This window comes from Alnus glutinosa, chromosome 14 (assembly GCF_958979055.1).
Source record: "Alnus glutinosa chromosome 14, dhAlnGlut1.1, whole genome shotgun sequence".
In the NCBI taxonomy this organism is placed as follows: domain Eukaryota; kingdom Viridiplantae; phylum Streptophyta; class Magnoliopsida; order Fagales; family Betulaceae; genus Alnus; species Alnus glutinosa.
In genome coordinates this window covers 25,535,334-25,558,522 of record NC_084899.1, presented here as the reverse complement: position 1 = coordinate 25,558,522, position 23,189 = coordinate 25,535,334, and the positions used below count along the sequence as shown (strand labels likewise).

General features: G+C 37.8%; 2 protein-coding genes across 3 annotated transcripts; one reads left to right on the top strand and one right to left on the bottom strand.

Annotated features, from left to right (window-relative positions):
* Positions 1-184: 184 nt before the first annotated feature.
* LOC133858002 (protease Do-like 10, mitochondrial) lies at positions 185-12,048 on the bottom strand. 2 transcript variants are annotated; one of them, XM_062293407.1, is made up of 8 exons: positions 11,539-12,047; positions 10,800-11,045; positions 7,108-7,303; positions 3,065-3,324; positions 2,457-2,584; positions 1,682-1,885; positions 1,056-1,106; positions 185-710 (listed from the first exon to the last, which is right to left on the bottom strand). In XM_062293407.1, exons 1-8 carry the CDS (start codon positions 11,969-11,971, stop codon positions 468-470), a joined length of 1,761 nt encoding a protein of 586 aa, XP_062149391.1. In that variant the 5' UTR covers positions 11,972-12,047; the 3' UTR covers positions 185-467. The 2 variants fall into 2 exon arrangements, with proteins under 2 accessions (XP_062149391.1, XP_062149393.1); XM_062293409.1 differs by having other exon boundaries at positions 534-710; positions 1,056-1,081; positions 11,539-12,048.
* A 464-nt stretch (positions 12,049-12,512) lies between these two features.
* On the top strand, positions 12,513-16,640 carry LOC133857674 (uncharacterized). Its single transcript, XM_062292970.1, has 5 exons — positions 12,513-12,782; positions 12,889-12,979; positions 13,347-13,455; positions 13,914-14,681; positions 16,422-16,640. Exons 1-5 carry the CDS (start codon positions 12,626-12,628, stop codon positions 16,500-16,502), a joined length of 1,206 nt encoding a protein of 401 aa, XP_062148954.1. The 5' UTR covers positions 12,513-12,625; the 3' UTR covers positions 16,503-16,640.
* Positions 16,641-23,189: the final 6,549 nt, after the last annotated feature.

Here is a 23,189-nt window from a genome sequence, read left to right as displayed (position 1 = left end):
TGATCTATATTTTCATCTTTAAAATTACTTGTTTGGGATCTTCTTACTAGAGCCGGTAATTCAGGTACTTGTCATTCCTTTGGTTGATTGCACTCCTCCTAAAGAAAGAATACAAGATCTTTTACTTACGGTGTTCTTGCTAAAGAAAATTGACTTGTTTAGCTTCTGCACCGATGCCTTCTCATACATCTACAAAATCTCCTATATTAAATACCATTCAAAAATATTTGCTTTGCAAAACAAGAGCTGTCATCGCGAAAAAAAAAAGATGACTCGGACTTGTGTCGCCCCTTGTGACTCGCATTATGACCAGTTCCAAAAAGGAGTAGTATTTCTCAAAAATATTGTAAGTTGAGGGCTGACTGAATTCCCAGCTTTTCTATTTGTCAAGTTGGGGGCGCGGAAGAAGATTCAGCTAAGCAGGCTAGCTCAATTCCTTCACCATCCCATTTGCCAAGAAGGTTTTCTTACCTTGAGCAGACCAACCCAAGTTCCAAGCCCTTCTGTTCATCAATAAGATCACTAGACATTGCAGAAGGTATTCTGTGGCGCTTCAAAATTATAGAGGTGGCAATCTTTGCCAAATGATAGTTCAATGCAATGACCCTTTCATCATCCAAATCAAACCTCACGCTCTCTTTACTGCAGTTCTCCACAAGCTGGCATAAATGTTTCAGATTTTCAATTTCAACCCCATTAACTTTCTTGACCTGTGCACAATGTAATTGAGATTTATCAGCAGACGTTTAAGTTTTGAACTACACATATAGCATAAATTCCTAGTTGACTTAGTTAATGTGCAAGGGAGTGCATAGACTGTGACCACCCCAGACAACATTAGTGTGCATCATAAATCTTTCACCAACCAATGTTTCTTTTTCAGATAAACACCCATGGTATAATTATCTTAGTAGGTTGAATTTGGAGTTAACTAGGAGATTCACAGGCAGATCAAGTCCTTTTTCAATGCATTTCCTTTTCCCATACGGCTCGTCTCCACGTCTATTTACAGTTACTTAAAAGAGCATAACACAGGTCTAGATAAATGTAGGCACCTGTAACTCAGCAAGACGTTCATACCCTGCATTAATGTCATCCATCAGCACCTGAAAAAATTAAGCATATTTAATGGAAAGTGAACTCTTGTACCCTATAGAATCAATACACCAAAAATAGTCTCCAATTAAAGAATAAAATTCATTGATGTGATGGAGGTCAAAGTTACACAGGCTTGATAACAGAAATGAAAGTATTTTTCTGGCCAAGTAGAATTTATCAAATAGCAACAAAAGGGGGTGTAACCCTAGTACACAGGATGTTAAAACAGGAGCAAAGCTCATGAACCTCTCCCAGACATCCTATAAGCTAAAAGTGACTGGCTTTCCGTCCAAAAAGAGGAAAAAAGTTGATGAAAGGTCAAACTTGCCACAATTAGGTACTTTGAGAGAGAGAGAGAGAAGGGGGGGGGGGGGTAATTTTCCCCTACAGGAATTCGGCATATAATTCTGATGTTCTTGAAATTAAGTCGCGGTCAAGTATTATATTCAATGCAGCATGAAGTCTTAACTCAGAGCATATCAGGAAGTCTTAACTCCAAAGCATCAAATACGAGCCTACACAATCAACAAACCCTATCGCATGGAAAACCTGATTAATCCAAACAAAGTAGAAGAATGCAAACCTGAGAAAGAATGACAAGTTGTTCACCAGCCTTTTTAGGCAATTCCCTCAATGCACGTTCACACAACCGCCGTGGTGAGGTATTATACCAGTCTTCACCGTACTCATGAAGATATGGCTGAGTGAGTGGAACAAAAAGCAGACCGGCAAATATATAGTAACTTGGGAGTTTATCAAATTGATGAACTGGTACTAGTGGCTGCAACTGCAGGATTCAAAATATTAAATTTCAGTAGCATGACAGACCATTACCAAATGAAATAATGAAGTATCTTTTGAAGAATATAAATCATACATGCATAATCAAAGATATGTAATTCCCAAACCACCCTCCTGAACCAGATAGAACACGTTCTCTCACTTAACTGGGTGACATTTAAAACCATTTTCCACACCCCATAAATTCAGTCAACCTATTAGCTACCAACTTGGGGGGTAATAAAGATATAGACTTCATGACATTATTTTTCTTCCAGCATACTATCTCATATTTTGCAATCACAAATTCCCCGCTCCATTTGAAATAGTTTTTGGAAATAATTTAACTTTAAAAATTGTGCCTTGGTGTGATTTAGAGGATATACAATGGAGTATGATCTAACCTTTATCTAACAACTAGGGTTTGGCAACATGCCTAGAGAGGGAAGGGGAGGGGGGGTCTCAACAAAGTCTTACTTCTATATCAGTTCAAGCGATATTGGATATTTTATTAATGAGTCTGAAACTCCACAAGATAGTGAAATCATTGACCTTATAGATGAAGCAGAATGACTTACAGGTCGGAGGGTGATAGTAAATTCATACTCTTTCCAGTCCCTCAGAACTTTAACCACCGCTGTTTCATAAGGTTTCTTCATCGACACCAAATAATCAAATGTTATCCGCTCTCTGTTTCGGAAAGGAACTGTATGGTGTGTAAATCACAATAAATACTAAGAATAGAAGGGGAAAAAACCACATATATCCAAAAAAGCACCCCAGGATTAATAAAAATGTTTAGAAAAATTAAAGGAAAGAAACAAAAAATACTTTGTACAAACATTTCGTTTTTTTGAAAAGGAATACAAACATATTTTACAGCAAGGAGAATAACCAATCTTCTCATCTTTTACCTCAGGGCGAATGCCAATGAGACAATACAAATGTAGTTGCTTGCCCAAGAAAAACCAGTACGAGGAAATGGATATCAGTATTACATTTTATTGTGGCTTTCAATTTATTTTACTTAGAGAACTGAATAAATAACTATGCAACTTTTGTCTGAGTAGGGACAAAGACCATTTTAAATCAGAGGAGTCATACTTGCTAAGGTAGGAAGATGTGGCAAGCATGGCATAAATTTTAGTTGTTAAATTATCAGGTGTGAAGCATAGAAAGTGAGTACCTGTTCCATCATTCGCTATAGGCACACCATCAAATGTCAGGATTATATCATCTTTTTTCAGGATGTTGTATGCATCTGAAAGAGGGTTAATTTTGCTCACAAGTACCCCAGTCATTTCAGACTGCATTTTGAAGTGGTTTCGAAGTTGGATATTTTCGGTAGGCTGGCACAGTAAACCTAGAGAGCAGAAACCAACATATTTTCCACTTTCTTCCACACCAGCAAGAAAATGCTTTATTACTGGAACAGGAATAATATAACTGCAGAATACAATGTGAAGAAAATGTTAAAGCATAGATAACTCTACAGGGGGAAAAAAATGAATCATGCTTGAGAATTTACAGTCTATTAGTTTTTATTTTTATTTTTATTTTTATTTTATTTTATTTTTTATATATAAGTAATAGAGATATCATTAAAAGCAAAAAAGCGCACTCAAGTACACAGCAAGTAAACAAGAGTAACACCTAGCTAGAAGGAGAAAAAAAAAAAAAATCATTAAAACTAAACACCAAAGGAGAAGCAAATGCAGCTGTCCAAAGATAAAGAGTATTGAAGAAAAAAGACTTAAGTTCCTCCAACGTCCTATTGGGGTCCTCAAAATTTCTATTATTTATTTTCCTCTAAAGATACTACAGAAGGCAAGAAAGCATCATCTTCAACACAGTAGCATTTTGAGTGTTACCAGCAATCTACCAACAAGCAAACAAGTCAACTACTTGTCTAGGCATAATCTAAAACAGTCCAAAGCAACTGAAAAAAAAATAATAATAATAATAATTCCATAAGGCACAAGAAACCTCACAATGGAGAACAAGATGATCCACGAACTCCTCATTCCTCTTACACATACAACATCTATCGACCACAATGACATGTTGCTTCCTAAGATTGTCTGTGGTAACAATCTTTCCTAGGGCTACCGACCAAGCAAAAAAAGCCGCCCTCGTACACAGGAAGTATACAAAAGAGCCTCTAATCTGAGGAAATAAACGAACAGGAAAGTTAAAAATCAGCAAACGACAAACTACCTGGGCTATTCGCCGACATCCACAAATATAACATATTAAGCACATTTCTACAAAGAGCCCCAACCGGTACCTCCACATCCTCAAAAAGCCTAAAATTTTTCGCACGCCACAAGCCCTACAAAACACAGAAAGGAACCTGCTTCCATATACGGTTGACAGAACCACGACCCAACAAAGTGCTCCATCCACTCAATAAATCCAAAACACTACTAGTACTAGTCATAGCCCACTCCATCTCGAACAAACTATAAAAAAAACTCCAAACAACCCGGGCCACGTCACAATGAAGAAGAAGGTGATCAACAGATTCCCCATACTTCTTACACATAACACACCACTCTACCACCACTATACCACGCCTACGTAAGTTATCATGTGTTAAAATCTTTCCTAAAGCCTTCTTCCAAGGAAAAATAATGCCAGCATTACAAACTAGAATACTGTAGAAGGATCTAACATCAAACAACCCTCTATTGGAGGGGGCCCACCAAAGCTTGTCTTCACCTTCCCATTCTACTCTAACTGAATACAACAAATTAAAGAACGAGGCAAAAACATCCATTTTCTAATCATGAACCGCTCTAGCAAAGCTTACGTTCCACTTATTGAAGCTACTAGAAAGCTCTAAGTGAGCTGCTACAAAAGCATCATTCACACAAGTAATACAATATAAATCTAGAAAGGCTTCCTTTAAGGTCTTGTCCCCACACCACAGATCATGCCAGAACCTAACCTAGAAGCCATCTCGCACCTCAAAATTGGTATGGCTTGAAAACTTCTCACAACCCCTCATAATATTCTTCCATAACCCCACCCCAGTTCATGGGTGGGTGAACTGGCAAATTTAGAGTCCACCACAACTCTCTACCAAGCCTCTCTCTCATGCACATAGCGCCATAGCCATTCTTAAGAGAGCACAATTGAATATTAGCAAGTTTCAAACCCCCAATCCTCCCTCAAAGATCGGAGAACAAATCTTGGACAAGCTTACTAGATGAAATTTGAATTCTTTGCCTAGCCCACCCCATAATAAATCTCGTTGAATACAGTTTGCAACAGTTGCAGGGAGAGAGACGTGAAATATGTAGGCAAATTGAAAAGTATTCTCTTAATAAGGGTAACCCTACCATCGTTAGGCAAGTACATCATTTTTCAACTAGTCAACCGACGCTCTATCTTTTCAATAACATTGTCCCAAATAGATTAAGCCTTATAGAAGGCCCCCAACAGAAGACCAAGATACTTTAATGGCAAAGAAGATACACCATAGCCTCGAATACCAGCCAACCCATCCACATTATCAACATTACCCATAGAAACCAATTTTGACTTAGCCAAATTGATCTCCAAGCCTGAAACAACTTCAAAACATAAGAACAAGCACCGCATATGACGTAGATGATTTGGGTATGCCTCACAAAAAATCAAAGTATCATCAGCAAATAGAAGGTGAGAGAGTCAAGTGTACTCATCCTAGATCATGTTCTTATTGCCAATGAATACCTTGATAGTAGAATAAAACCTGGAGAGTCAGGTGTACTCTATAAAATGGATCATGAAAAAGCTTATAATCATGTTAATTTGGATTTTTTGTTGTACATGCTGAGGAGGTGTGGTTTTGGAGGGAAATGATGCTCATGGATAGCTCATTGTATCTCCTCGATTCCTTTTTTTAGTTTTGGTGAATGGGACTTCCATCGGTGTTTTAGTAGCTCCTGTGGCTTAAAACAAGGGAACCCTCTGCCTCCTCTATTGTTTGTCATTGTGATTGAGGCTTTGTGTAAGATGATTTCTGCTATATAGAGTGTGTTTGTTGTCTGGCTTCTCTATGAGGACGAGATTGTTATCTGTATTAGTTTGCCAGTGGATTGATCTCATTTAAGCCATTATTAAATTAGATGCCAAATAATAGTAATGTTCTACTGTAATCTGGATGGTATAATCTCATATGTACCATATTTCCATTGTATAAATTTATACTATCTCAACTAGTTATCAAGCATTGGTGGACTATGATCCTATCAAAACTCTCTAGATCAAAGACGGCCTGCAAGGGGTGGCCAACCCATAACCTTGTAAAGTAGGAAGCAGAAAAAAGTCTGAGAACCACTCATCTGGGGGGAGGTGGAACCAATCAATAAAAATCGGAACAATCAACCTGTCAAAGCCTTGTGCTTGATTTGGATCCAACACTCTTTTTAAACTTTTTACTTCAAATATAAATAGTTGATACATTCATATGGATATGCTGAACCTCCGCTTGCTTCATCCTTATACTAGTTGAATTTAAACAGTTGATACAACTAAGCTAGATTGAATTTGCAAGGCAAAAAAGGACCTTACTTTTTCACATATTGACAGTTTTGAGAGAAAACATGGATGTAATTTGATACAAAGCACAATTAACAGACATACACCCCAACCCCAAGAATCAAATTTGTGGGTTCAAGGCAGCTAGAGACAGGAAATAGTAGTATTAATTTGGGTAAATTTTTTCAACCAATTAGTCAATTCATTAGAAGGGTCAAAGACTCAAAGGGGATACCACTGAAGCCCGTAGCAGTATACAAGAGAGGAAAGCCAATGGCCAAAGAAAAGAAGAAAATACAAATTAAGGGTGCAAATAGACAATGAAATTTATAAAATCTGTAGAGGGATGAGAGTCCATCATCCAAGCATAAAGTGGCTGAAGAAAGAAAGAAGTTTTTGATGTCTTCGATGGATCACTATACACATTCAGAATCAGGCCTATTCCTCTCCAAAGCAAACATAGAGGAGCAACTTCCGGAAATGAATGAGTTTCCTTATTCCTGAATTTCCCCATTAAATTAGATAGCAACTCACAACTGATTTGGGAAGAACCCAAGAAATTCAAAAATTAACATGCTAAGGTCCAAAATATTGAAAGAGTTAGTGTACCCTAGAAGTGGCCATTGCATTGCAAGTGATAAATGAACATGTCTTGTCATCCCAGGCGATAATGGTCAATATGAATCTAATTATAGAACTCACCCAATATTCTCTGCACCTGCAAGGTTTTGAAAAGCTACGCCAGCAACTTTATTGCCCATGATTGCTGGACCGCCACTATTTCCCGGATTGATGGCTGCATCAATCTGTATTGCCATCAGCTGGGTTGCACCATGTACATATTGTGTGGGTTCAACCCTGGAAACAACACCTTTAGTAACAGAAATGTTGTCACCGCCTGCAATTAGCAACTAAAATTAGCCTAACTTTTATAGTCAGCTTTTGCAAATGTTACTATTTAGGTTGTTATCACAATTTTAAATCCTAAAGCAATCTCCAATACCCATTTTTTCTTTTCTTTTCTTTTCTTTTTTCTTTTCTTTTTCAACTTTAACTACAATCTTATAGTTTTAGGTAAGAGAAGTACAAGATTAAAATTTGTTTAAAAAAAAGAAGCAAAAATGGGGTTAAGATGAGGCTTTGGACACTAATTCTTGCGCATAGACCAAAGCAGCCTTTTAAGGGTTGGGAGCTTGTAACTAGTTTTTTTTTTATAAGTAAGAGAGGTTTTATTAAAAAACGCAAAGCACAATCAAGTACACAGGGGTATACAAGAAAGGCAATTAAGAAGAAGCTTGTAACTAGTTACAGATTACATTATAGTAAGAGCTAATATTTGATTCCATGATTCAAAAAAATGCATACATCTACGAAATCTTTTTTAGTATCCCAAAGAAGTAACTGATTGAGCAGATGACATATGATCCAGGGATCCAGTTCCAAGGGAATCTCTTTAGACCACTTTTGCGCTATAATATATTGTACATATTATCAAGGTAGCCAAATGCAAAGTGTAGGCAAAAACATCCATAGACTGGCAAAGGTGCTTGTTTGAGTAATGTGAGTTACTAGTTACTTAAAAGTGGTCAATAACTTCATATGCAATAGAAGAAACATAATATATGGACTTGAGCAAAATAACCACATTGAGTGCCATCACCATCATCATATCAATTCGTCTATCACATGTAAAAGGCTCATTCTCTAACTTGCTTAATGCAATGAATGAAATATAACACACACAATAGATAATTTTTTTGATGAATAATAATTTATTGAGAGAAAAAAAGGTAAAACCCTCGTTCACGAAAAGTATACAAGAGAGAAAAACACCCTACAAGTATCTAAAATCCAAAAAGGAAACAAGATCTAAAAGACTCAAACAAGAGAAATTAAGAACATAGACAACAATCCAATCCAAGAGAGATCTCAGAAGCGAGGATTTTAAACAAAGTAAATTGGACTCGCAATCCTCAAAAATACGTCAATTTCTTTCTCTCCAAATGCTCCACATAAGGAATACAAGAATAACCTTCTAGAGAACCTTTTTGGAATGTCCCCGCGATTGAGTTTTCCAAAAATAAAGTAGCTCTAACATGTAGCACGGCATAGCCCACGAAATTTCAAACAAGTTGAAAACCAAGTGCCAAAAATACTAGTGTACTCACAAAGAGTGAGAAGATGATTAATTATCACCCCATTCTTTTTGCATAGGCAACACGAATTTACAAGAGTGCAACCCCGCCTTCTAAGATTATCAACTTTGAGAATTGTACCCAAAGTTGTCTATCAACTATGAGAATTATGTTTTTAACTTAGCGTAGTTAAAAACAGAATGCCGTTGCCTATTCTAGTGCTGAGTCTGAGTATAAAGCTATGACTCAAATTGCTTCCAAGATGTTATGGGTTCGCTCTCTCCTTTGTGACTTGGGTCTTGATGTTCCTACTCCTATGTAGATGCACTAGGACAATCAAGCCGCTATTTTTATTGCTAAAAAACCTGTTTTCCATGAGCATACCAAATATATTGAGGTTATTGATAGGGAAATAGACTGTCACTCCTTATGTTCGCTCCAACGATCAGCTGGGTGATATTCTCACGAAACCATTACCCCGTGACTCCTTTTAGCGATTGTCCAACAAGTTGGCGTGTTTGATTTGTATGCTTCAACTTTATGGAGGAGTGCTATAGTTATATTTTATATTAGCTTGTTATTCTTATAGCTTAAGGGTATTCTTGTAATCACATTATATTTACCATAATCTAAATATGTGCTATGGTGAACGGATTTAACATACAGTACTAAACCTTTTCTAAATATTATCTCTATCTTCTCTTCTTCCCCCTCTCTCTTTTAAACTTCACAATTTAACTGAACCAAAACCAAGACGCGCCAAGACATATAAGAGGAACTCCCAGTTGACATGGTAGTAGACTTTTTCCAATTCTAGCTTACAAACAAATTTGGGAATTCCCAATTCTAACCTGTTGTCCATACACTCATTCGCTATATAAGAACTGAGTCAAGAATTTGTTTCTCCCCTATGAAGGCATTATGACTATTCAGCATTCCTAGCACTTGTTTCATTCTAATAGCAAGGACTTTCGCCAGAATTTTATAAACATTACCCACTAGGTTGGTAGGTCTGAAATCCTTTACCTTTGACTGCTCAATCTTTTTAAGGATGAGAGCGATAAAAGTAGCATTAAAGCTCTTCTTGAACATCTCATGCTCATGAAAGCTATGAAAGACGCGCATAAGATCATCCTTCACTATAGCCCAACAAGACCCAAAAAAACAATAGTGAAGTCATTGTGGCCCGAAGCTTTGTCACCATTCATACTTAGCAAAGCCTGAAGAACTTGCTCCTCTTGAAACAATCTTTCCAACCAAGCCACTTCTACAAAGTCTAAACAACGGAACTCCAACCCATCTAATTTGGGGTGCCAAGGAACAGTTTCATTAAAGAGATTCTTGTAATACTGAGTGATTGTGTCATTGATCAACCTTTGGTTAAAGGTAATCGTATCTTCAATACAAAGATTGGAGATAAAGTTGTTTCTCTTCTGAGAGTTGGAAAGGTCATGAAAAAAATCTCGTGTAACAAACTATGACACCCAAGTCCCATATTGGGAAGATAAATAGTTGTAATGACCCAAGAAAAAACGCTAGCCATATTTGCGTTATTACCCCAAAAGGACTAGTCAATTTGAAGCTTTCCTAGAATGCCTTATAAAGCCCAGTTTCACCTAGTAGCTAGACAATGTGGGACTTAGCACCCATGACTATCTTTATAAACTACTCAATCTATGTGGACTATTACTCATTTTTCCAATGTGGGACAGGAGTGTTACAAACTCCCCCCTTAAACCCTGACGTCCTTGTCAGGGCCATGTCATGCGTTACTTTAGTACCACATGACATAAAGCTACTAGGTGGCTTTGATACCATTTTCTACGACTTAAGAAAAAGCGATAGCCACATTTGCGCTATCACTCCAAAATGACTAATCAGTTTGGTGGACCTTCCTTAAAATCCCTTAGCACCCATGACTATCTTTATAAACTACCCACTCTATGTGGGCTACCCCTCATCTTCCTAATGTGGGATAGAAGTGTTACACAAACACTATAGATAATAATAATAAAAAAAAAAAAATTAATAAAAAAAATTAACAATGAAACATGATCAATTAGAGATGACCCCCTATGATTTAAAAGACACGGCCTTATTTAAAAGCTCATGCAACATGCAGTTTTAATAAGTGTGAAAAAATTACTCATTAAACCTCTATCTGGCATGAGGGCCCTCTTGTTCATGGGTAGGACACGTGACTCAGAAAACAGATACAAGATACATTACAAGAATTATATAAAATATCAGCAATGTTACCTTGAGGATAGCCAACAACAGCAACAGCTTCTTGTAGATAAGGAATATCTCCTAGTTCCAAGAAGTTCATCCCCTCCCAGAACTCTTCACTTTCAACAACCAGAATAGCCAAGTCACACTCATGTCCAATAGCTTGAACTTCCGCTCTATACTTGGTAGGAGAGCCATGCTTTCTTACAAGTACGAACGTATGATCAGCCACTACATGAGCATTCGTAAGAATCTTTCTCCCAGGGATTACAAACCCTACATTGCCATCGTAAAGATATTTAAGGTAGGAAAGTATACGGATAAACAACGAATGAACCGCAGCAAAAGGTTCTCACGGTTTATATTTGTTCCAAAAACAGCCAAGTTGGCTTTATCCATATATTTCTAAATGATCAATACAAGGGAACTCCAAGTATTTTCTTAGTTAAGAACTTCCGTCCATTTACTGATCACACCCTCCGAAGTCTGGTATGTACAAAATCTCCACAATTTTTCATTTTTTTCAAGCGTAACTCAATTGGCAACAACTACACCCTTCAACCCATTTACGAAATTATGTCAAAAAAGAGTAATTTAGAAAGTGTGTCAAAGATACTGGTTAGAAACAAGTATTATGTCAAAACACACACACAGAAAGAAAAACTTTGATGGCAAATTTGAAAGCAACCAGGGCTATAAATTCGAATTAGGGAAAAAAATCATTAACAGTGTTATAGACACGTATCAAGGTAGAACAAAAGCGGGGTACCGGAACCCATGGACTCGCGCTGGGACTTGTTCTGCCAGGGGAGGAAGTAGTTGGGGCTGCTGGACACCGTGAAGATCTTGACCACCGAGTCCAGTGCCAGCTCTATTGCCGAGTACGCATCCGCATCCGTCATCATTTTCTTTTGCTGCTGCCGAGTTCGCACCCGTCGTGGCCTGGGTCGTCGTGCTGCCGCTCTGCTGCTCCTGAGCACGTGCGCACTGGTCGCCAATGAAGAAGAACACGGCCCAATCTCAATGCTGCCGGTGGCTCGGTTCGTGTAGTTGTTTTCGGTGTCGATGACAGAAGAAGCACCATAACTAGCTTTGCCAATAATATTATTTAAGTGGCGCTGCAAACTACAATCTTCCAGCAAAACAGATGAGGAGAAAGTGGAGCAGAGCCGGCGAACCGTGCGGAAACTAGAACCCAGCATTGCTTCCGCTGCACAGGGTCCCTCTGTCACTCACACACATATAACACTAAAATGACCGTTCGCGCGTGTGTGAAGAAGAACAGAGGGAATGAAGGTAGGTTAAGGTTTCCAGTAAGGGCTTAGACAACGAGCCCATTGAACCGTTCGTATGGGATGCGCTCGAACAGATTCAGGCCCAAAATGAGTCTATGGATTGGATTCGTTTTTCCATATCCTGGACCGAACCCAATTCGATTTGAAGTTGACTCACTCCAATTGGGTGGCCGGATTCATGTGATTGCCATAATTTGATAATACTATAATAGAGAATTAACAATTGAGTGACCATTGCGTTTAAATTACATGCTGTACCCCGGGCCCCGAAAGATGATGCCAAATGTGCGCGCCCAGGAATCTGGTCATTACTCTCTCTATGATTAAGTTGGATACCACGCTGTTTGGGAATTTCCTTGGTTGCTCTCTGTTGGCCTATATGCATATATCCCTAGACGACCTTGATTGAAATTGCCGGCCTAAGATTCCTCTTACGATATATATATATATATATATATATATATATATATATATGCTGTGTTATCTCCGCAAACATTACCATCTGCAAAAGGCAATATAATAATTGATTCAACAAGGAAATATATTTAGTAAAAGAAGATAATGAATGGCAGGAGGATCCTGGGGATACCAATAAATGGTCGGAAGGACAAAGACGAAGAACTTCTTCTATTCAAGGAATTGCATAATCGTGAAGAACGCATTCTAAGCCTCCTTCAGCCTGTTTCTGAAGAATTTGAGCTCCATGCTGCTGCTTCTGGTATGTATCGGCTTTCACATGTATTAATTTTGAAATTCTTTTTTTTTTTTTTTTTTTTTCCTTTTAATTAACTTCGTAAGTTTGTTGAGTTTTGATCAAAATTCAGGAAATTATCCAATCTATAGAATTCCATCTGCAAAGAAAGGACCTGGATTTGAATTTCTTGCTGATCAGAATGGAAAAAATGATTACGACTGGTAACTTTATTTATTTCCATGCAGTCTAAATTGGTTTACTAGCTTTTTAAAGATAGAACACAAACACACACATATATAAGAAATTTGGTTTTGGCATGTGCATGAAGAGAGTGGATGGAAAATAAAAAGAAAAGAAAAAAGTATATGTACTTTAGTGACTTTTGTTCTTCTGAGCAATTTCTTTTCCATTCTCATGTACTATTCAAATAATCAAAAAGAAGAAAATTTCAAATTCTTCTCTTCTTTTCCTTTCTCTAGCGGTAAACAACACGTAGTCTTAATAATTTTCATGCATGTCAACATATATTCACTTCCTACTTGGCCATATCATGCAACTTATCTGCTATGTACTATATGTGAATGAAAGGTTAAAAACACCACCAGCAACTCCTCTATTCCCATCTCTAGAGATGGAAGCACCTGCCCCTGAACTAGTCATTCAAAGGGAGATACCAATCGTCCAACCTTTTTCACGGGTATGTATCAGAACCATTGCCCCTTATACCATTATCTGTCGTCTACTAACATATATTTTCTTTTTTTTTTGTTCTTCTTTTTGGTCTTTAATTTAATCTCGATCATTTTACTTTCACCAAAGAACATTTTTACTGACAAAGTTTCTCTTCTATCATTTCTATCTACAATCTTTGTTTTCTTCTTTCTTTGGGTTCGATTTTGTGAGGTTGTGTTCTTTTATTGATTACTGGGGTCTGGGTGATCGTGATCTGTAATTCTGCATAACAAAATTTTAATCCCTCATGTCACTTGATCTAGTATCGTAACAGCAGCGATTTGTTAGACTTGTTTGAAATTCTATTATTAAGAATTACTAATAGAAATTAATTTGAGTTATAAATATGCATTACAATTCCAATATTATATGGCCACTTGACGTTGAACTGATGAAAGGAATGTACGTGCTACAACCAACCAGTTTGCAGCTGACAATTCAGAGGCACCAAAGGCAAGCAATGGAAGACCAAAATCTCCACGTCCAAATACAAAGCTCCCACTGAGATCCACTACCCCAAGTCAGAGACCGAGCATTTTACCAACCGAACCAATTACAAAAAGCACCAGAGGAACTCCAATAATAAATTACCAAAAACCAGTAACCGATATCAGTAAGCGAACAAATAGGTTTACCAACACAGCAAAATCCACAAACCAAAAAGAAATACATATGGATTCCCTTGCCTCAAACCAGTCCAAAAAAATGGGAACAGATTCAAGAACAAAGCCTAGAAGTAGAGGTGTGTCACCTCTAGTGAGATCAAAAATTCCGGCTCAAATTCCAGAATTTTCCAATGAGACACCTCATAATCTAAGAACAGACCGTTCAAGTACTTCAGCTGCCCGGGGTCGACTTGGCAACCCAATACATTCAGTTCACCATAAACCAGAACCCTCTATAAAACCAAGAAGGGATTCATGCTCACCAAGCGTAATGAGGGGTCGAAAAGTGGAATCCAAGCAAGAGAGTAGTAGTCAAGGGAATGTGACAGCTCAAAAAGGTGGAGTTCTAACAGGAAATGGGACACATGTTTTCGGAAGTAGGATGGTAGACAAGGTGATGAATGCTAGAAAATCAGGCGCTGAAGGAAGAGAAACAAAGCCAAAATCGCGAGGATTGATTAATGAAAGCTCTGACTTTGGAATGATGACGTCGAAAAGCTCATTGGATATCAAATTCAAACACATGGTACGTTTTACATTCTTGCCTTCTCTAATTATATTGGACCAAATGAGAGTTTGAAATTTGAGCTATTTAGGAAATTTATGCTCCGTTTGTTTCGACATAAAATGATTTCTGGAAAATGATTTCGGCATTTTCGGTGTTTGGTAGGGACGAAAATAATAGTCAACCGGAAAATGATTTATGTTTGACCAAAAATGCTTAGTAAATTTCAGAAAATGATTTACGCTTTTTAAAAGCGTAAATCATTTTCTGAAGACGCTAGACGCATTCGACCCCTATTAAACGACACAGTCAACTTTCACTTCAAGCAGTCGACTATCATCGAAATCTTGCCGGTACTGAAATTCGACAGCATCCGGTCACTGTCGCCGGAACCCAGCAACGGAATCCGGCCATCTTCGCCGGAATCCGATCAGCCTAGATTCCGACGACCGTATTCCGGCCATATGGCCAGAACAGCTGAATCTGGCTAGAACCGCCAACTGGCCGAAATTTCCTGGCCAGAACGGCCGGCCGGCCGGATTTGGCCAGGAAATTCCGGCCAGAACGGTCGGATCCCTGCCGACTGGCCGGAATCCGACCATCCCAGATTCCGACGAAACTGTTCAGATTCCGGCCTATATCTTGGATTCGGGCTATAGTAGCCAGAATGGCGGAATCAGGTAAAAGTGATCGGAATCCTTTCTGTCAATGACGGAATCTCGTATTTGGTAATTTTTATATTATTTTACATTAATATTTATATGTTTTGAATAAAAATTAATTTTTATAGGTTAATATGATTGAATAAAAATATTTATGATTTTCCGTACGCGCCAAACACGGAAAATGCTTTTGCCGAAAAACATTTTTCAGAAAAATGACTTCCCTGAAATCATTTTACGACGAAAACCATTTTACGTCGAAACAAACGGAGCTTTAATGTTATTCATCATTTCTTTCATTTGCTCTTTAATTTTCATAACCCAAGTGGATGATTAATCTTTGCACATACAATGTCATAGTCTTATCGGTTTTATTAGTATGGTCGGAAATCAGTTGCGGAACAATTTTAAGGATGATAAGAGCATTATTATCAAACTCTCTATTTCAAAACTTTCACTAAATATTGGAGAAATTTTTCAAAATCTCCTCTGCATCGAGATGTCTATAGTTGCCTAAAAATAACTCTCGTAGAGACTCTCCAAATTTAACATCCATGTGAGTGGGTCTCACTTAATTACATGGGTCCCACCCCACTCAATCATAGTTAAGTTTGCTTTTCTCTTAATTTTTTTTCCTTTTTTTATATGAGTGGTATAATTATATTTTTATATTATTTGTGTTATATATCTATTTAATCGAGAGAAAAAAAAAATAGGCGAATATCTCAAATATTTATTGATCTAAATTCAAGTCTTAAATTCGAAAAAATGATAAATGTGGTCTTAATTATCAAAATCAGATAAAGCGATATTAATACAGGATTCGATCATATTTTGGCAAACGGCAAAATATAAAAATCGTACGTTGCTTCCATAAAACCACTTCATGGTATCTCGTGATAGGATTTTGGCAAACGGCAACACAGTTATTGATCACTACTGTAGTCTGTAACTACTACTTCCATCAGCCTATCTAAAGATCATAATGATGGATTGAAATTAACCAAATATTTTTCTTTATATTTTCGAGTTACCAAATTCTTTGAGAGTACGTAAACTGATCCTGTTTATATTCTCTTATTGTACTATGCGTCCGTAGGAGATAAAGCGAGATCAAGTTAATTCCAGTAATCTTAGCGTTGTTCCTGGAAGCAGAAGGTCAAGCCGAAGACAGCTTTGATGAATTTGCCCGACTTTCTTCTAGTATGAACGGAATCGAATAGGAGCAAGCAAATACATGTTCCAATTGAATGATTAGTTAATCATCGTACTAGTACTATGTAATAAAATTTTGGCATGAGATGTTTTGGTGAGTAAATGTTGAAAAAATAAAAATAAAATATCAAAATTCCTCATAAACAATATTTTAGGCAACTTAAATAATAATAATAATAAAAGTAGGCCAATTTTGTCTAATTTCAAACGAATTCATTCACTGGATGGGTTCCCCAACAATAGACCAAAAATGAAAAATTCAGTAAAGAAAATACAAAGTAATAGAAAAGAAATTTTTTTTTTTCTTCTTCTTAAAAAAAAAAAAAAGCATCATTTGTCGATGCCATTAGCTGTTTTTTCAAGGGGGCCACATAAAGCGTTACAAATACCAAAATAAAGGGTGTGGGTACATAGGGGTATAACCATCGCGTGACTCTTCAACCCTACTCAAATCTCAATACAAGAGACGCGGACAAGGGTATAACCCTCGAAATACCCTTCAATCATACCTTAAAACTTGTTTGGTAACAACAACAACTGCCGCAGGGCGATTGATGGAGGGGTGACACTGGCAAAATCAAAGCAAGATCTATTGAGAAGGAACGAACATCGAGTGCAAAAGTCTCATCTACTTGATTAAGCCACGTAAGTGTAGAAAGACAAGAACTCAAAACAAAATACAACAACAAAGCAAATGAAAATACATAGAATCAAATACAACTCCAAAAGAAAAAACCAACAAAAGAACCAAACCAAAACAACATCTAGGGAGGAAGGCGGGGATGGGACTGCGTCGGGGGAGCGACGGAGGCCATGTGAGTGTCACGTGTCGACTCATGAGAAACACAAGCCGGAGCGTTGATGCCATGCAATGGCGCATGAAGGTCGAAAGGTGGAGTTGAGGATGATGGAAGACAGCAGGGAGGCTGGTGAGGGCGATGGTGAGGTGTGTTGGTGGGGAAAAAGATCCTAGATGCCATAGATCGGGCTTTCAAAAAAAAAAAAAGGCAATATCAAGATCGAAAGGGAACTAAAACACAACAACAACTAGCTAGGGTGGTAGGCAACAACAAGGTGGCTCAAGAGAACAATGGAGGCCGTATTAGATTCACACGTGAGTGCGTGTGGGACATGCAATAGTGTGTGGAGGTAGAATGGCAAAGAAGAGCAGAGAGGCCAACGAGGACGATGGTTGGCGCGTTGGCGGATCAAAATACCCAGTTGTCTTAAATTGAACTAAAAATCTGAGTAAGAGAGGGAGAGAACGGGGAAGGAAATATTGAAGTTAAACTAGACGCTGCATGTTTTCCACGTGTTGATTGAGTTGGCAGCTTGTTTATCACGTGTTGATAAAGCTGGCATGAGCTGGATTCAGTTAGATTAGTTGTTCAGTTTTATTCGTTCATCTCTTGTATTTTTTTCAGTATAAATACTGATCTTTTGTATTATTATTCATTATGTGAAAAATAACTAGAAATCGTTTCACAAAATTTCTCTCGACTACTTCTAGTTTCTGATATGATATCAGAGCAGGTTTTGATCTCTCCTGTTCTTGCATAGATTTTATCGTTTGTTTTCTTATTCTTGCATAGAATTTCATTTCTTCTTGTTTGTTCTAATCTGTCTTTGTTCTTCAATTTCTATATCATTTCAATTCAACTCAACTCATCATGCCTTCAATTCTTGTCAATAATTCACCTCCAAATTCTGCACCTTCAGCTGCAGAATTTTCCAGCCCGTTCTATCTCCATCATGGAGATAGTCCAGGGACTTTACTTGTTTCTCAACCTCTGGTTGGGAACAATTATCATACATGGCAAAGATCCATGACTATGGCTCTTTCCACCAAAAACAAACTTGGTTTCATTGATGGCTCGTTGCAGAAACTTGTTGTAGATGCTCCTGAATATCATGCATGGGATAGATGCAACAACATGGTGCTCTCATGGATTCTCAATTATGTTTCTCAAGAGATATCCGTTAGTATCATCTACATTGAATGGGCACAAGAGATCTGGAATGACATCAAGGAAAGGTTCTCTCAATCTAATGGCCCTCGCATTTTCCAGTTGCATAAAGCAATCTCGGCCTTATCTCAGGGAACTAATTCTGTGAGTTCCTATTATACTGTTCTCAAAGGATTTTGGGACAAACTAAACAATTACCGACCTTTGCCTTTGTGTTCATGTGGTACATCTCGCACCTTTCTCGAGTATCAACATCGTGAATATATTTTTCAGTTTTTGGTGGGGCTCAATGAGTCTTTCTCACATATTCGGGGACAAATTTTATTGATGGATGCTTTACCGTCCATTAATAAAATATTTTCCATGATTGTCCAAGAATAGTGACAAAGAGAGATTACAACTACTTTCTTTGCTCCTCTTTCTCATACTCCAGCAGCAATGGCAACAAATGCTACTTCTTCTTCACGGCCTCAAGGATTCAAAAGTCAGTCTCCACGGAAAGAGCGCCCTCTGTGTACTCACTGTAGACTTCTCGGTCACACAGTTGAGAAGTGCTATAAATTGCACGGGTATCCTCCAAGGTACAAATTCACAAAAGGAAAGCATACTCCTTCAGCAAATCAAGTTTCTGATTCTTCTTTGCCTCAGGTGCCATTTACTACAGAACAATGTCAGCAACTCTTAAGTTTGCTTCGGACCAAGACTAATGATTAAGGTTCTTTTGTTCCACCCGCAAGCATTGATAATCAGGATCATCTATTTTCTGAGATGGCAGGTGATAATTCTTCTTCTTACTGTTTTTCTTCTGTCATTCATCATTCTACTTCTGAGGCTAAACATTCTGTTTTTTCTTCACATTCTCTGTTTCAATTGGCTATTAAAAATTCCTCTAAGTACCCGTGAGTCATTGACACGGGTGCTACAGATCATATTGTTTGTTCCATTTCATTTTTTTACCTCTATTTCATCTGTTGTCTCTAAACAAGTTCGTTTACCAAATGGACATTTTGCTATTGTCACACATATAGGTACTGTTTGGATTTCAGCTTCCTTAATCCTTACTAATGTTCTTTTTGTTCCCTTTTTTTCCTTTAACCTACTTTCTGTTAGCAAATTGGTTAAAGGACTAGCACATTGTTTCATTTTTTTTTATCTGAATTTTGCTTTATACAGCAACTGTCAAGTTGGAGGACGATTGGGCTGGGTAAGGAGGTCGGTGGCTTGTACCATTTATTGCTGCATAATAACTTGGAGGATATCCAAGCTTCGGTTGTTCCTGCTTTTGATTTTCAGTGTATTCCAATAAAGTCGAATTTGAAGTCTATTTGTAATTCGATTTCTTTTGTTTCTGCTACTCTTTCTACCAGTGTTTGGCACTCTAGACTGGGTCATTTATTTGACTCAAGACTCAATTTGCTTCATGATGTACTACCTGCTTTTACTTTAGGATCAAATAAAAATTGTTCTGTTTGTCCATTAGCTAAGCAACGCAGACTTTCTTTTCCTCATAGTCTTACTCATTCTGCATGTATTTTTGATCTTATACACTGCGACATATGGGGTCCGTTTTCTACTATTTCTTTAAACAATTCCAGATTTTTTCTTACTATAGTAGATGACCACAGTCGATTCACTTGAGTTTTTCTGATGCATAACAAGTCACAAACCCGGCTCCTTATCCAATCCTTCTTTTCTCTCATTGAAACTCAATTTAATCTCAAAATAAAGTCCTTGCGATCTGAAAATGGCAGTGAATTTGCCATGACTGATTTTTTTTCTTCCAAAGGTGATATTCATCAACTTTCTTGTATTGAGACACTACAACAAACTGTCGTGGCTGAAAGGAAACATCAACACCTTTTAAATGTCGCCCGTCAATTTCAAGCAAAATTACCTTTACAGTTCTAGGGTGAGTGTGTTTTAACTGCTACTTATCTTATAAACCGCACTCCTACTCCTCTTATTGCTAACAAATCACCATATGAATGTATATATTCTCAACTCCCACAATACAATCATTTACGGGTTTTTGGTTGCTTGTGTTATGCATCCACTCTTTCTCGGACTCGATCTAAATTTGACTCTAGGGCTCGGGCTTGTGCTTTTCTTGGCTACCCTTCAGGTGTTAAAGGCTACAAGTTATATGATATATCTCTTAAACAATTTTTTGTATCTCGGATGTTATGTTTCATGAGGACATTTTTCCTTTTTCTTCTTGTCCTTCACAATCTGTTACTTCTATATCTCTTCCATTCATAGATACTTCAATGGATTCTTCTATACATGATCATGTTTCTTTTCCACATAATTATGTTTATTCTTCTTCTAATCATGTTTCTTCTCCTCATCACTCTGTTTCTTCTCCACCTGATCCTGTTTCTTCTTCTTTTATTCCACCTTTTTCTCCACATGTTATTCCTCCTGCTTCGATTTCTTTACCTCATAAGTCTACTAGGATTTGGAATCAACGGAGTTATTTGCAAGACTACCATTGTCAACCAGCTGCTACCTCTTCACCAGCTCCGTCTTCATCCATGTCTCTTGCTGTTCCTTCCAATTCAGGTACTCCTTTTGGTTTAGCCTCTTACCTCTCTTATGATAAACTTTCTTCTACTCACAAATCTTTTAGTCTTTTTGTTTCCTCTTTTTTTGAACCCCGGTTTTATCACCAAGCTGCCAAAATTCCCCATTGGTGTGATGCTATGCGGGTTGAAGTTGAGGCTCTTGAAGCTAACCATACGTGGCAAGTGACTGATCTTCCTCCTGGCAAAAGAGCCATTGGCTGTAAGTGGGTATACAAGGTCAAGCTTAAAGCTGATGGCACTCTTGAACGTTACAAAGCTCAGTTGGTAGCCAAAGGGTACAACCAAAGTGAGGGCTTAGACTACTATGAAACGTTTTCCCCGATTGCAAAATTGACCATTGTTCGTTGTTTGCTTGCGGTTGCTACTGTAAAGAACTGGCATTTACATCAATTAGATGTAAATAATGCCTTCTTACATGGTGATTTGCATGAGGAGGTCTTCATGGAGTTGCCTTTTGGTTTTGGCAGTAAAGGGGGGGGTCTAAGGTTTGTAAACTAACCAAATCACTTTACGGTTTAAAACAGGCTTCTAGGCAATGGTTTTCAAAATTTTCTTCTACCTTGCTTAGTCTTGGTTTTGTTCAATCCAAGTGTGTTTACAACCTGTTTACTAGACTTGAAGGTTCTAGTTTTCTTGTCCTTCTAGTCTATGTCGATGATATTGTATTAGCTGGAACTGATTCGGATGCTATTTCTTCTTTTATCAAATTGCTTGATAACAAGTTTAAGCTCAAAGACTTGGGAGCTTTAAAATTTTTTTTGAGATTAGAAGTTGCTCAAAATTCCTCTGGAATTTCAGTTTGCCAGCGGAAGTATGGTCTGAAAATCTTGGAGGATTCTGGTTTGCTAGCTTCCCGACCAGTGAGTTTTCCTATGGACAGCAATCTTAAACTTTCAAAATTTGAAGGTGAATTATTGGAGGATCCTACTGCCTATCGTCGTTTAGTTGGGTGTTTGCTGTGTCTTACCATTACAAGACTAGACTTGGCTTTTTCTGTTAAGCTCCATAGTCAATTTATGTCTGCTCCTAGAAAACCTCATTTAGATGATGCATATCGTGTTCTTCGATATATCAAAAATGCTCCTAGTCAAGGTCTTTTCTTTCCTGTCGTTTTTGATTTCAAGCTGAAATCTTTTTGTGATGCTGATTGGGCGGGTTGCCCTGATACACGCCGCTCAATCATTGGGTTTTGCTTATTTCTTGGTGATGCTCTTATATCATGGAAATCCAAGAAGCAGCAAACCGTTTCCCGTTCATTAGCCAAAGCAGAGTATAGGGCCATGGTTGTTGCTTGCTGTGAAATCATGTGGATTTCTTCTCTGCTTCAGGATTTGCAGGTGTCTTCCTCTTCTTCCGCTTTGTTGTTTTGTGATTCTCAAGCTGCTATTCACATTGCAGCTAATCTCGTGTTCCATGAACGCACGAAGCACATCGAGATTGACTGTCATTTAGTCTGGGAACAGATTCAAAAAGGGCTTGTTCGCACTCTTCATGTCACCTCTGAACACCAACTAGCTGATATTTTTACTAAGCCTCTAGGCTTTGCTATTTTTTTTGCCATTCTGTCCAAGATGAACCTGTTGAATATCTACGCTTCATCTTGAAGGGGGGTATTGAAGTTAAACTAGACGCTGCATGTTTTCCACGTGTTAATTGAGTTGGTAGCTTGTTTATCACGTGTTGATAAAGCTGGCATGAGCTAGATTCAGTTAGATTAGTTGTTCAGCAATATTCTTTCATCTCTTATATTTTTTCAGTATAAATACTGATCTTTTGTATTATTATTCATTATGTGAAATATAACCAGAAATCGTTTCACAAAGTTTCTCTCGACTACTAGTTTATGTTAGGAAACATAAAGAGGGGAGGAGGACGAAGAGAAGGTCATTCCTCCTCCCCTAGAGGCACTCACAAAGTAGGTGGCTAAAATTAAATCTCACAAGGAGACAAGTTGTTTTTCATGCACCATGAGGAAAAATGGGTTGAGAGCTTCAACTCTCGGGTCATCAACCATCCAAATGCAAAGTGGTGCCATCCGTTGTTTGTTTGAAACCATATGGGTTCTAACCAACAACTCCAAGAAGAAGATGATAGTCCGCC